Source organism: Paramisgurnus dabryanus, chromosome 6 (genome assembly GCF_030506205.2).
Source record: "Paramisgurnus dabryanus chromosome 6, PD_genome_1.1, whole genome shotgun sequence".
Lineage (NCBI taxonomy): Eukaryota > Metazoa > Chordata > Actinopteri > Cypriniformes > Cobitidae > Paramisgurnus > Paramisgurnus dabryanus.
The window spans coordinates 10,944,920-10,959,425 of record NC_133342.1 but is presented as its reverse complement, the minus strand read 5'-3'; the positions used below and the strand labels follow the sequence as shown (position 1 = coordinate 10,959,425).

General features: G+C 36.0%; 1 protein-coding gene across 2 annotated transcripts; it reads left to right on the top strand.

The window, feature by feature from the left end:
- The first annotated feature begins 387 nt into the window (after positions 1–387).
- LOC135744246 (nucleolar protein 9) lies at positions 388–12,876 on the top strand. 2 transcript variants are annotated; one of them, XM_065262248.2, is made up of 12 exons: positions 388–472; positions 1,406–1,608; positions 1,938–2,174; positions 2,420–2,629; positions 3,368–3,475; positions 3,549–3,690; positions 3,771–3,963; positions 4,046–4,186; positions 9,217–9,336; positions 9,704–9,913; positions 9,992–10,097; positions 12,653–12,875. In XM_065262248.2, the coding sequence occupies exons 2-12, from the start codon at positions 1,413–1,415 to the stop codon at positions 12,805–12,807; spliced, it is 1,818 nt and encodes a 605-aa protein (XP_065118320.1). In that variant the 5' UTR covers positions 388–472; positions 1,406–1,412; the 3' UTR covers positions 12,808–12,875. The 2 variants fall into 2 exon arrangements, with proteins under 2 accessions (XP_065118320.1, XP_065118321.1); XM_065262249.2 differs by having other exon boundaries at positions 413–472; positions 1,359–1,608; positions 12,653–12,876.
- The last annotated feature ends 1,630 nt before the right edge of the window (positions 12,877–14,506 follow it).

The following is a 14,506-nucleotide window of genomic DNA, read 5'->3' as shown; positions in this document are numbered from 1 at the left end:
AAAAACATAAAAATTAAAAATAATTATTACAATTCTTTATTTTATTCTTGTTTGCGTGTGAGAAAACTGTACTCTAATTGGTCAGTGCGCCAATAAAGAGGTCGTGGTGTCCTCCCCCTTTCCATTGCATGTTTTATATTTACATAATATTTTATATTATGATTTTCAGTGTTAAAATTAAAAACTCAATTGTAGTTTTAGTTTAATCTAATGTGACTTTTTCTGCATTGAAAAGCCCACGTAAATAATTATCATTATACAAAGCACAAAAAATAAATATTTTATAAATAAATATTTTGTTTTATAAAAAGAGATTTAGACTTTATGTTTATAATATTGTCCCAAAATGTAAACCAAAAAAGACTTTTGTTTCGGTCAGCAATGACGTGCGATTCTGTCGCCGCGTTGCTGTGACGTCATCACGCTGCGTCGCCTGTTCATACACGTGAACGAAATAATTCCGTGCAAACTGGTGAGTTATTTATTTTAATATGTTAATTGATTATACATTCGCATTTAGGTATGTATGTGTTATTATCAGACTGGTAATCCTGTCGTGCAATAATAATTATAGTGGTATAAGACGCGTGTTTGTCTAGTTTATGACATGAAGTCATCAACACTTTTCAGTAACTTATGTTGTTTTATGGATTGTGACATTGATCTTGATTCAAAAATTATATTTTCGTGGCAGCACATGAAGTGTTAAAATGACCACGGTGTTTTAGATATGTACTGTAGTATTCTTTGTGTAAATCATGCACCGTGTTTAATTTGGACAGGTAATGATACCATGTCATTCCTTAAAGCCTCTTATAAATGTCATGTGAATGGCACGGTATGAGTATAACAAACGTTATATGACAGCATTAATGTAGTAAGACAGAGATCCATTTTTTTTATTGAATAGAAAAGTATATAAACAACAAAGGCAAATATACATTCACAGTGTAAATAACTACTACAGGCTTAACACAAGAAAAAATAAATAGAAATCTGAAATTATAATTTACATGAACTTAAATAGCAAGTAAAAGAAAAATAAATAAATAAAATAAAGATAAATATTAGGGGCAGACTGGCAGTATCACAATAAATGAAATGATGTCAATAAGTAAAGCAGCTTCATAGCACTCTGACCTTTCATCTTATTAAGGGCTTTGGAAAAACATTTTAAGTCATTTTTGAATACCATAAGTAGTGGGGGGGATTTAAAGAATCTACATTTATGAATGAAATATTTTGCTAATATTACAATGTTATTAAGCAAAAAAAAATTAACACAACAGTCTTGAGGTACTACAAATAAAATATGATGCAAAGAAAAAATACAATTATCAACAACCACCTCTTTTTAGTGTTTTACATCCTCACAGATTATTAACAAAGCAAACGCATGTTTCAGATGAGAGATGATTGAGAAGATGAAGGCTAAAGGACAAAGGTATTTTAAAGAAGAACAGAAGACACCAAAGAAACGAACGGCGCAGGGCAGCAGCGGCGGTGATGGAGTCGGGAAGAGAGCGCGATTGGATGCGATGACCGTGGGTTACTTCCGGCGCGTCAGCGAGCGACTCAAAGAGGGATTCACTGAAGAAGAGGAGAAAGGTGACGTGAACGTGTTTACTGAAGCACAAAACCCTTAGACCAGTTTAAACCACCTTTTCCAACATTTCTAAACCAACATTTCTGGTGTAGTCACGACTTACTCCAAAAACAGTGCCATTTCACAACTGTACATGCAAATTCTGATGGCTAGTATGTTGTTGAAGCCCTACTTTATTTCAAAGTTGAAACATAATAATAACTCTGAAATGAATACTTGTTTGTTACAGTCCAGCATTGATCTAATATCATTGAATATATTCAGCATGATTTCTTACATATGTGCTCTATAAGCTTTGTTGTGACTGTATGGTGTTTCTATCTCTGGTCAGGTCTGTTTGTGGAGAATGTTCTGTCAGAGGTGAAGGGCAAAGCCGGTCTTGTTGCCATGGATATGACGGGCAGTCTGGCTCTGGAGAAGCTGCTGTCATTGGCTACAACCGTTCAGGTGGGAGAAATGCTGGCAGAACTGGGCGGAGAGACGGGGTCAGAGTTCAAAGATGTAGCGTGTAATCAGTGTGGAGGTCATGTGATCGAGAGCGCTTTGAGACAGGCACACAGGTGGACAGGTGAGATTCACATACATGTGTCAGCCAGTTCATCTTTAATGTGCATTTTATTGGTTTGTTTGTTCCCTGACTCACCTACCAACATAATGCTACACAAACACTTGTGTTAAGAAAGGATTTTAAGTCTGTGATGAGCAGAAGTCATGGTGTGATATCAAATATTAATCAAACATGTTTTAAAATTACATGCGGTACAAAAACAGGTATGTGCCTTAAACATAAGCTCACTTTTATTTATTACAAAGAGAAAAATGGTGCGGAAGAGACATCAGATGTCACACAGACAGAAGAAGAGGATTGTGGGATATTGGAGGTTCAGGTTCAGCGTTTGTGTGGAGTGATCAGAGAAAATATCCTGGATTTCATCAAAGACCCTCACGGATCCCATGTGCTCCGAACGCTCATACATGTGCTGGGAGGCTGTTTGACTTCAGAACCTTCTGATGCTAAACAAGGTAACACACACACACACCCATCCGTACTGCAACAAATACACACAATAACTCCAACACAACTGAATTTGATTGACAAACACCATTACTGTGCATTCATACTAGATGTGAATGAAGTGAATAAATAGCACTATTCGCACATAGTTTGAAAATTTTAAGTTCTCGTGTCATTGGCGTGCAAACCTTTAAACAGTCCTTCCAGAGTTTTTTTGTGATTTCTGCGGGCCAAAATCCTTGATCTTGTGGAACGTTTTCTTAAAAAATGCAATGGAATTTGTGGGATATTTATGCAATTTTATGCGATGAAATTGCGGGAACTTGCAAAAACTCTTCACATAATCACGTCACTTCATAACGTTCCCATGGCAACAGGGACACGGCTGCGCTTCTGTGAGGTAATTGCAACATTTTTCAACTTTCTGTTAAGATATATTACATTTTTGCTACGAAAATGCTGGGATTATGAAATCATGCAAGCCCCGCATATTTTGCGGATGGAAATCTGCAATTTATGCTGCGAAAGTGCAGCGTTATAAAAAAAGCGTCTCCCACTTGGCTGATTATGCGTTGAAACATGCAATCACATTTTTCTGGAGGGACTGTATAAAATTTTGAAAATGTGTCGTACAGCTCCATGTGCCACATACAGCAACAATGATTTTGTCCACCATTGGTGTTTCGTATTTCTGCCTCAGTAATAAAAATGTGTGGTTAAATCTGTTTTTTTTATTTTTTTGCCAGTGAAAAAAGACAAAAGGTCTGAAAGTGTGCTGACAGATTTTGAGATACCAACATCATTCTGGTGGGAGCTGAAATATCTCTCTGAGTCTCTGATGGAAAACATCAACGGTAAATTCAGTCTTTATTTAAAGATGAAGTTCTAGAAGAAATCCTGTCGTTATCATCGTCTGTTTATTTACAGTCTGTGCCACGAATCCCAGCGCCAGTGCCACGCTTCAAACGCTCCTGACAGTGTGTCACAGAAAGAGACCCATACTGTGTAAAAAAATCAACAAGTGCATCATGGGATACCTGACATCACTCAGCTCTGCTCCTGGAGTCAGGTGAGATAAAAAATGTCGACACAATTCATTGATTTGTGTAAAGAACAGAACAAACTTTTTGTTAATCTCTCCTCCGTCAGTCCACTTCTGGTGTTTCTGAAAGACCCGTCCTGCAGTCACCTCATCCAAACCATCTTCAAGTTCTCCCATAAGGCTCTGCTGCGTAACGTCTACAGGGATCACCTGAAAGATCAGCTGATGTCTCTGGCCCTTCATCCCATCGCAAACTACACCATCCAAACACTGATCTCAGTCTCCAGCAGTCTCAGAGTGGTACTTTGAACATCTGTAATCCTCTTTTGACTTGAAAACAAATGTGCAAGGTTACTGATCATCTCTGTTTTCATGTCTGTAGTTCCTGAAGATCTTTGATGAATTGATGGAGGGCTTTGAGGCGGTGCTCGCTGCCGGTCACATGGGAGTTGTAGTGCAGCTTGTAGAGAGCTGTGTGCAGTGGGAGGAGAAACAGGACGCACTCCTACAGCGCCTCCTACAGGTCTGGATGAGTTCAAACAATCGTCTCTGACACTTATTTAAATGACTTAACACACGTAAGCAAGTGCACTCGGCTCATCTTCAGATAAAGCAGGTTTTTAGCATTTGTGAAAGATAAACAAACTATTCTGCCTCCCTTTCTCACAAGGACGAAGTGTAGATTCCTCCCCGAATTGGGGCCCACGTTTAAAGCATTCTTTTGAAGTTATGCCACGTCCAGCTTTCATTTATAGTGCTGTGAAAGGCAACGTTTGTCCCCATTTATCGTAAACACATTGAATTACAAATACCAAATTTATTTATTTCAATTATTTATTAGAAGGATAGCTCCTTAAGATGCTCATTTTTGAGGGGGTCCTAAACAAGAAAAAATCATATAAAATTTACAGATATTCAAAAAACAGACAACTAGACTAGACCCTCACACCCACAACAAAATTTGAGCAATCGTATCATATATATATATATATATATATATATATATAAGCATGGGAATACACATACACAATCATCTAATCAACATAAGAGAACTTTAAAACATACACAAGCAATTTTCAGATGGGAAAATAGAAATGATCTAAAGCAATAAAATGAAGTAACAGATCTCAAATTCAGAAAATAATGTTGTTTTTAAGTTCACAAGGACTGTACGGTGTACCATTTGTCATTTTAGGTTTCAAAATGGTGCTCATATGCACCCCCTCTTCGGTCGATATGCGCCCTTAACGTGATTTTCCTGAGCCTGCACCTGTGCGAGCTTCACAGCAGACTTCTTCCCGACCACCAAAGCAGCTTTACGTCATGAAATTGTGCACTTGTAGGACGTCTTTTTGTCATGTTGATTAATCCATAGGTCTGAAAAAGGAGTACTCGATTAACTGGGGGCGGGGCAATTAAAGGGGCGGGGTGTATACGTCATGGAGAAAATTAAAATATTTTTATTAAATACACTGAAATAAAACTTTATATAATTTTGTTAAAATAAAACTTTATATAATAAAATAATTTTGAAGAAACTATGACCACATGCTAGATTATTAATTAATCAAATGTTTTTTAACAGAAACCTCTAACAGGAAAAGCTGCGTGATGAAGTGAAACTAAAGGGTTAATAAACACAAACAGAAGCGCTTTCTATTCGACGCACTCTACATAATATTAAGCCTTATATACAACATAAATGTATTATACAACATGCATCTATCAGCATTAAATGCAAGACTTAAACTAAGATGCCGCCATAACCACAATAAATAAATAAACCCACATGATCATTGTTTTCGTGATCGATCATTGATGTCACGTTTGAGTACCAGAGCAATGGAGTACTTGTGCCATCCCTAGTAGGAAGACAGTGAGTGTTTAGGATGCCAAATAAAGTCAAAAAGAGAATCCATACAAACTTCCTGCAGCGCAAGGGGATTGTGGGTAATATGATGCAAACTTATCCAGTAGGGGTGACAGTTCGATAACGAATTTTTTTTTTCCCCGGCGATACATCAAACGCTTCTTTGATGCGATTATGATTTGATGCGGTTCGATTAATTATCGCCATTTTTATATTATTTATCAAGTTAAGCAGTTACATTTTTAATGACTTATAAATGCAACTAAAATATATATCATTAACGTTTAATTATTAAACTCTTTGAAAATGGCACAGTCTCTGTCCCAATATTTATAAAAATTTTCAACAAACTAACTTTTTTATAAAAGAAAAATAAATCAAACTTAAGAGGGCAGCAGTCAGAGTCTTTCAGTATTTTATTTCAAAATGTGTGCAATAGTGACAATCACTGAGATAAAAAAAATGAACTTTGTTGATACTAGCAGACGAAAATAAATGAAAATGTGTGCTTTGGATGAAATGCATAGATGGTCGTTAACATCAAGGAATGAGAATATGTGTAGAGTGTTCAAATAAAGGTACCTTATATCAATATTTTATGTGTGGCATCGATGCATCGTATCGTTAGAAATGTAATCGATCCGTATCAATGTATTTTTATACCCCTATTATCCAGCAGGAAGCATCCAGACACCTGTGATGTCATATTTTTTATTTAAAATGCATAAATCTATGATGGATAGGGTGTCATATTTGAGCAGGTGGACTCGGCTCATCTTTAGAGATGGGTCATTCTATGAAAATGGTGGCATTCCTGTCCCAGCCCCAACCACCAGGAAAAACACTTAAAATTGTCAGATAATGACACAAAATAAATGTTTTTGGTTTTAATTGAAGTGTTTTATTATTAATAACATATGTAAGTTATATTGCAAACCATTTTTTATATATATTGTAGAACACGGTCAGTACAATGAAATTGGCTTGTCCCCGGGTCAGGAGTCGTGGTTTAGTGACATATTTTGAGTTAAAAAATATATTATTCTCCCCCTTTACATGTCATAATACAGAGGGAAGTAGTACTAAAATATCAACTAAAAATTATAAATAATTTACAGAGAATACCTGTCCCTCAATTTCATGTCACTGGTGTTACAATTTATAAAAACCACCACTTTGAAAAAAAAATCAACATCCTTGCCAACTTCTTTCTGGGTCAAAGGTTCATTGTAGGCGTGGCTGTTTTGAAAAGCACATGGTGAGTGTGCACTCTCCTCATCTTTTAGCAATTTGATAAATAATTTAATACTTTAATGCGAGGACTTAAGATGTGTCACTGGTGTTACTACAGTTTATAGTAAGAGGAAAGGACATTTTTTTTTATATAATTTTTCAAATTGCATGATTAAGTGATTTATTTACAATATAAGAAGTGTGGTTTGAGCTACTGTGGGCGCAATCTTAGATGTGCCATTTTGTCTGCAGATTTGTCACTGGTGTTATCATCACTGGTGTTACTTTTGCTGCTGGTAACACTAGTGACATGACGATAACACCAGTGACAATCAATAACACCACTAACATTTTTTATCAACATAAGGTTTCATAAAAGCCTCAAAAATTATATTAATAAAGACAACATTTCATTACTGTTTTAATATTGTAAACACATAATAATCGTATGTTTTGTCATTGGTTTCACTTTGCGTCACTGGTGTTACCGCATGGCATATTGGTTTTCTGGCATCATAGTTGCTCAGTTTTATAGAATATTGTTTTTGTATCTACCTAACTGATGTTGCATTCATTAGTAAGCATTTTAATTATATCATCATTCAATTTTGATCACTCAAACTCAATTATTTCTAATGTAACAACAAAATACACAATGGTAGAAATAGAAAAAGGTCACACAATAGAACTTTACCTATGCCTGTTTAAAGTAAATTATTACTAATCAAGACAATTTCTTAATATTACATTAACTTTTCTGTCTTGAATTATGTATGCAAATTAAATGGTCAAATTACATTCTGGGAAGCCTGAATTGTCATCTAAAATACAGGTAACCTCAGTGACAAAAAAGCAGCACAAGCATTTTTTTAATGTAATGTTGTAAAAATATAAAAAATACATTAAGCTGTCATTTAAGTTGATTTATAATGTAAAGAGGTAAACTATCATCTGACTATAAGTGTTGGTATAAAAAAGAATTACATTTTTAAAAAGTTGCCTGTTCAAAAGCCACCATTTTCATAGAATGACCCAGATAAGCAGTTTTCTATCATTTGTGAAACTATTTTGCCTCCCTGCACATTTTCTCACAAGGACGACTCCTCCCTGAATTCCTAATCTTCCCCCAAACCTAACCCTAAACATTTGTATTTAGGAAATAGTACAAAAGGTGCTTATACCAAGATACAAGTTTTCACTATTACAAAACGATACCTGTTGAGAGAAAAGAAAGAGTTAGTGTTTTTTCTTTTAACTGAAAAGATAGAAATGCGGTCCATATCTATGTAAAGTATTTTGGGAAGAGATGGGTTTTTAATTGTTTTTTTCTTATATGTTGCAAGAGATGTGGGTAAACCCTACATCTCACAAGATTCAGCCATAGCTGTATTCTCTCTAGCCAGAATCGTGTTAAATTCACATTTTGCATACAAACTACTATTTCTGTATGCGGCACTGCGCAGATTGATTGACATGTGACAAAACTATCACGAGAGTACTGCTTATGAATCTCTCCAGCGATACTTTGATGTCATTGGCCGATCGGTCTGGGCAGTGCACGTGATGTCAGTCACACCGATGGCTTTAATGGCAGAAACCAAGGATAACCATGACGTGAAACCATTGACAAGTGACCCTATGAAGAGGAGTGAAGCACTTTAAAAAAAATCTTTGAAACATTTGGAATAATGTGAAAAATTATGACAAAGTTCTAGTAGTTTGTGGATATTTTAAAGGGGACATATCATAAAATCTGACTTTTTCAATATTTAAGTGCTATAATTGGGTCCCCAGTGCTTCTATCAACTTAGAAAATGTGATAAAGATTAACCCAGTAACTTTTGGTTTTGGTAAACCATTCTCTGCGAGCATGTGAAAAAAATAGCTCATTGAAATTTGGCTCCCCTTGTGATGTCAGAAGGGGATCTTATTATAATAATACCGCCCCTTAATCTGCACTATCCAACCACGGCACTCCCATTAAGTGCAAAGATCAGCTCATATGCATTTTAAAGGACACACCCAAAACGGCACATTTTTGCTCACACATAAAAAGTGTCAATTTTAACATGTTATAATAAATTATCTGTGGGGTATTTTGAGCTAAAACGTCGCATGTACCCTGCTAACACCAAAGATTTATTTGACAACTTTAAAAAAAGTCTTGTGAAATGTCCCCTTTAATGCAGAAATCTTAAAATAATTGTGCCTCTTAAAATGACAAAAAAAAAACATCTTTATCTTAAAACATTTTTGATACTTTTGGAGCTTTGGTGTGCTGAATTTTTTTTATCGTGCACCCACTTTAGGTTGATGTGCGTGCTTTTGTTTTGATTTTATAAATCTTTCTGTGTTTTGCTGCAGATTATCGGAGGATGAACATTAATCCAAATTTATTTGTGAGTTATAATTCTGTAATATTTGACCGTCTGAACTTTATTTCTCCTCAGGCATTTCATTGCAGCGATCCGGCATCTCGTCATACAAGCTGTCTGCCTCTGTTTCTGTCTTTACTGGCGTATGAGGTTTATTACAACACAGAGACAGCAGAGGGCGACACAGTCACACAGGTACACAATAATAACACAAACTCCTCCAGTTTCATTGGCTCAGTTGTCTTTGGCCTGCAGACATGTTGTGTTTACTGAGGCATCATATTTTGTCTGTAACGCTGCTATGAAAAAGTATAAATAAACTGTAAATAGAGTAGCTTGTCTTTTGCTGTGGACTCATGAATGATGTGTAATGTTTATCAAATGTGTAATATACAGTCGAGTGCTGTGTCCCAAAATAAAACCTGCTCCACCTGATCATCCAGAATTCAACTTATTTAGAATTATTTCTGCAATGTTTTATATTACTTTCAAGAGTTAGATTTAAATGCATAATATTTTTGTATGAATAATGATATGACTGTATTATATTCTCTGTACACAGCGCTCTCTGTCTATATGTTATCATGGCTCTCGACTGGTTCAAGCTTTGGCCAAATTCAAAGACAGATCGATACTGATGAACAGTTTACACGGTCTGAGCTCCAGCGATCTGCTGACCCTCGGCACCGACTCCATGGGCAGCCACGCGTTACAGTCGCTGCTGACGTCAGTCAGTGATAAAGGAAGAGGAAAATTCCTGAGAAAACTGGAGGTAAATCAAGTCCAAATACTTTCATAGTCTAAATACAAACATGTAGATGAACTTCACAGGAGCTGTGTTTTGTCACAGGAGCTTTATGTTCAGTTGGCCTGTTCAAGATGTGGCAGTCGTCTATTAGAAGCCGTCTGGAACAGCGCCACCATCAGTCAGAGACAAAGCATTGCTGAGAAACTAGGTGAGATTGACTCGTGTATACATGTTTTGATTGACAGGTGAGAGGACACACTTCCTGTGGACTTGAGGTCTCTTGTGTCCATTAAAGGGGTCATATGATGTGATTTCATGTTTTCATTTGTCTTGGAGTGTTTAAAGCTGTTTGTGCATATTGAAGATCTGAAAAGTCTCAAACCCCGAAAGATATTCTTTTTAAAACGCTTCATTCAAACCCGGCCCCACATATCTGCATCACTGTGTGGGAAGATTTGCATAAAACTGCCCAAATGTATACATAAAAGTAAGAAACTTTTATTCTCGCTGTAGTATTGTTGTCACCGCCACCATGTCTTGGAGACGCTGTGCTTTGTGAGCTGATATATGGTAAGGGGTGTAACATTTCCGTCAAACGCTTGAGGTATTTGGCCAATTACAACATACTGGATAACTGGCCAATCAGAGGAAGGTGCGCTTAATAGAACGATGAGCTTTGTAACATCTATGTGTTTCTTAAAAAGCGGTGCATAGAGGAGCAACAGTACTGTACGGCAGTGGTTCCCAACCTTTTTCAATTCAAGCTCCCCTTGTTCCCACAACAATGTTTGAAGAGCCCCCACTAATTTTTATACCTAAAATTAACTAGAGCTTGGAATGACTAGACAGATGTATATTCGCTACTAAAATGGCCAAAAAATAAATATCTTGACTTCTGCTTGTTTTAGCTTATTTTAATGCTTGTTTTGTTCAATTTTAATAATTTTAAGTCATCTTGAGGCCCCCTTGGAAATCTGCTGGTTGGGAAACGCTGCTGTACGGTATGTGAAAAAATAATAATCTGCGTGAACACTTTGCATTACACCAAATAAGGGTGGCAAAATGTAGAGAATTTTCAAGGCTGGAAACTTTCCATGGAAATTAATGTGAATAAAATAACAGGGAAATGTAGTTTAAAGAAAAAAAAATTCAGAAAAATGTAGTTTAAAACTACAAGATTTAATGCAATTTCAGTTGAATTTCTACTCTTTAGTCAAATGCACACAGCACACTGCTTACTGAAGAGTCGTTGAGGCCACACCCCTACATGTACTTGCATTCTTCCATAGCATGCACAGATAATGTCTTTAATCCTGCACACAAAATAATGTTCATGTTTTCACGTAATTTACATACATTTGTTTAAACTTCCTTGTGCTGTGTGTAAGCTAGCCTGCAACAACATTATACCATTGTAAAGACAAATACACTGACTGAGAAAATTTTTTGGTAAGATCATTAAAAAAGTACCCAAAAAACACCCAAAGGTTTGAACACATTACTATTTTTAATGTTTTTAAAAGAAGTCTCTTATGCATATCAAACCTGCATTTATTTGTTTAAAAAAATTGATCAAATAAATCCATTCTTGATGGCCATAAGTATCAGGATTCTTCAAAATGTGTATGTCTGCTTATAATAAAAATTTTTTTTTTCATTTTTGTATATCATAGAGTTTATATAAATTTCCCAAAATTCCCTAAAAATCCTGTTAAGTTTCCAATTTGGAAAAGTTCCAGAATTCCCCAGATTAAAGGTGCAGTGTGTAAATTTTAGCGACCAACCAAAGGCTCAGTCCACTGCTCACCTCTTGCTTTTGAAACACATAGAGAAGCTACGGTGGCTACCACCGGACAAACATGTCATCGCCAGAGACAACTTAGTAAAAACGTTTGTCCGTTAAGGGCTTCTGTAGAAACATGGCGGCACAAAATGGGGACTTCCATGTAAGGGGACCCTCGGTGTATGTAGATAAAAACGTCTCATTCTAAGGTAATAAACACAACGGTTTATTATGAAAGGTCTTTATACACCCGATAATATAGTTTTGTATAATATTTTGCATTTCTGTCAAGAGATTCTTCTAAAAATTACACATTGCACCTTTAAGTTCCCATGGACAGTTTACGGAAATTTACCGGAAACAATCCACCCCTTTGCAACCCTACACCAAATAATGTTCATTTTGGCAACGTCATCTGACCCCTTTAAGTCCACAAGAACATAGGTTGTCCCATTTGTCATTATAGGTTTTACAAAAGTGCCACTTTTCTTTCGATATACACACTTAATGCACGACTGTACGGAGCCTGCACTTGTGTGAGCTTCACAGCAGACTTCTTCCCAACATTCAAAGCGGCGTTCAGCATGAAATTGTGGACTCATAGGAAGACAGTGATTGTTTAGGGTGCCAGGCAGTATTCAAGATTCAGTAAAAAAGTCAAAAGAGAATCCGTGCAAATTTTCTGCAGTGCAAGGGGACTGTGGGTAATATGATGCACACTTATCCAGCAGGAATGTGTGTTGTTTAAAATACTATAGTGTAGGATGGAAAGATACTACATCATATGTCAATTCAGATGATGAAATGTTGTAACACTGTGTTTCTTATGTTGACTTTCTTATTATCTTAAATATTCATAACAGAAATCATGTCATATTCATGGTTTACTGAAGTATCATATTAAGGCGTGTTTAAAATAAGTTAATTGTGTTTTAAGCTTCATGCATTCTAAAGTTTTGATGATGATTTTTCTTCATCAGTGCCCAGTGAATCTCAGCTCAGATCCGATCAGTTTGCACGCCACGTTTGGGCCAAATTCGGTCTGACACACTTTGTGAAGCGCCGTGGCGCTTGGCTGGAGGTTCAGACGGGAGAGTCGAAGAAAAGGAAGATGTTTAGTGAAATTCTGGAGTAACATGGAGTGTACATTTTTTTGTTTGTTTGTTTATTTTCTAAATACATTAATGCCTAAATGTTGTGGCATTTTCTAAATAAAAACATCAGAAATGCTACAGTTCTGTTTCTCTCATTTCTGTCCGGTGTCCAAAATGACATTTACATAATTAAGTAGAGATAAGTTTTCCATCTTTAAATCTGAGAGGGTTGCAGTAGTTTTGTCCCAGCGGGTGAAGGTCAGGCCACACTCAGGGGCCGTGGATGGAGAAGATACGAGTCCAGCTGTGGTCTCCTTCTATCTGTGTGGGAGCGGCAGCGGGGAGAACCATCAGACCGTCGGAATCTGAGCGCCAGGGCGATGTGACATTCAGCTGGAAAATTCTCCTGACGTAGTCAAAACCAAAAAACTGATACGGCCGAATACAAGGACCTGAGAACTTCAGACTCATGGAAATGTGGAATCTGTGGAGTTTTGTGCTGTCGTCTGGAGATCTGTGAGGCTCGAATGATCTTTTTAAAAACTGAATAATAATAATCAGAAGAAATTAACTCTTAATATTAAACATCTTGCATAATGATAATCTTAAATTAGTGCTGCTTTAAATGTGAGATTTATACAGTTTGATCAGACTTAATAAAAAAAAACATTATAGCAATGACACCGTGGATTTTGCATGGCTTTGCGTCACTCATTTTTATTACAAAATGTTCTACTACTAATAATAATTGAAACAATGGCACCTTATAAATAAATTGAATGGAAAAGTTTTTATTTGACTCTGGTTTGTTCCCAGAGGACCGGAGTTTTCCGGGTTTCCTGAGGACCTGATCTGATCCTCCCTCATTAGTGTGCCCTCATTAGTGAGCTGTTGATGGATAACAAGGCTAATTGTGCATCTGCCTCAGACCTGCAGCTGTGAACGCTCATCTACTGGAGATCTCACAGCTGCTCGCAACATCTCATGTTCTTCATTCATAACACATTTAAAACAATAATATATGACTCATTATTCTTCATTGTGTGTTTGTTTACTATTAAACACTTTCCACATTGAAGGTCCCTTACTTTCACAGTAGCAAGATAACTTATCTTATTTTTCATTTGGATATTTTTAACTTGCAATACAAGAAACAATATTAAAATATTACTGTTTTGATGTTATTGTTTAATATATGATTCATCTGTCTTTTCTTTCATCTTTAATTTTGTTCTTTAAAAAAAAAGTATAAATCTTAAGGCGGCAACACAGTCTGAACTCATTATATATAACACTTTTAACATAACTCCTTCAAAAGTAGATATTTATATTATTAGGGCTGTCAAAAGATTAATCACGATTAATTGCATACAAAATAAAAAGTTTGTTTTTGCATAATATAGTTGTGTGTAATTATTATTTATATATAAATACACACGTGTATAAATGTAAGATTTTTTTATTTATAATAAGCCCTTGTTATTATATATTATTATAATGACTCTTAATTGTCTTTTAGGACATCTGATCATTTTAACATCTTTTGGTGCTATTAGTAAGAACGAGGTGGACATCAACAAAGACTTCTGAGAAAATTCTGTCGTAACGTATAGTTGTTATATTTAAATGCAAAATAATACCGGTGAGGTTTTAACTAGTACTTGCTTTACCACACTACTGTTGATATGGTTACCCTGTAACATCACTTACTAAATAAAATGAGTTTAGTGTTAAACGGAG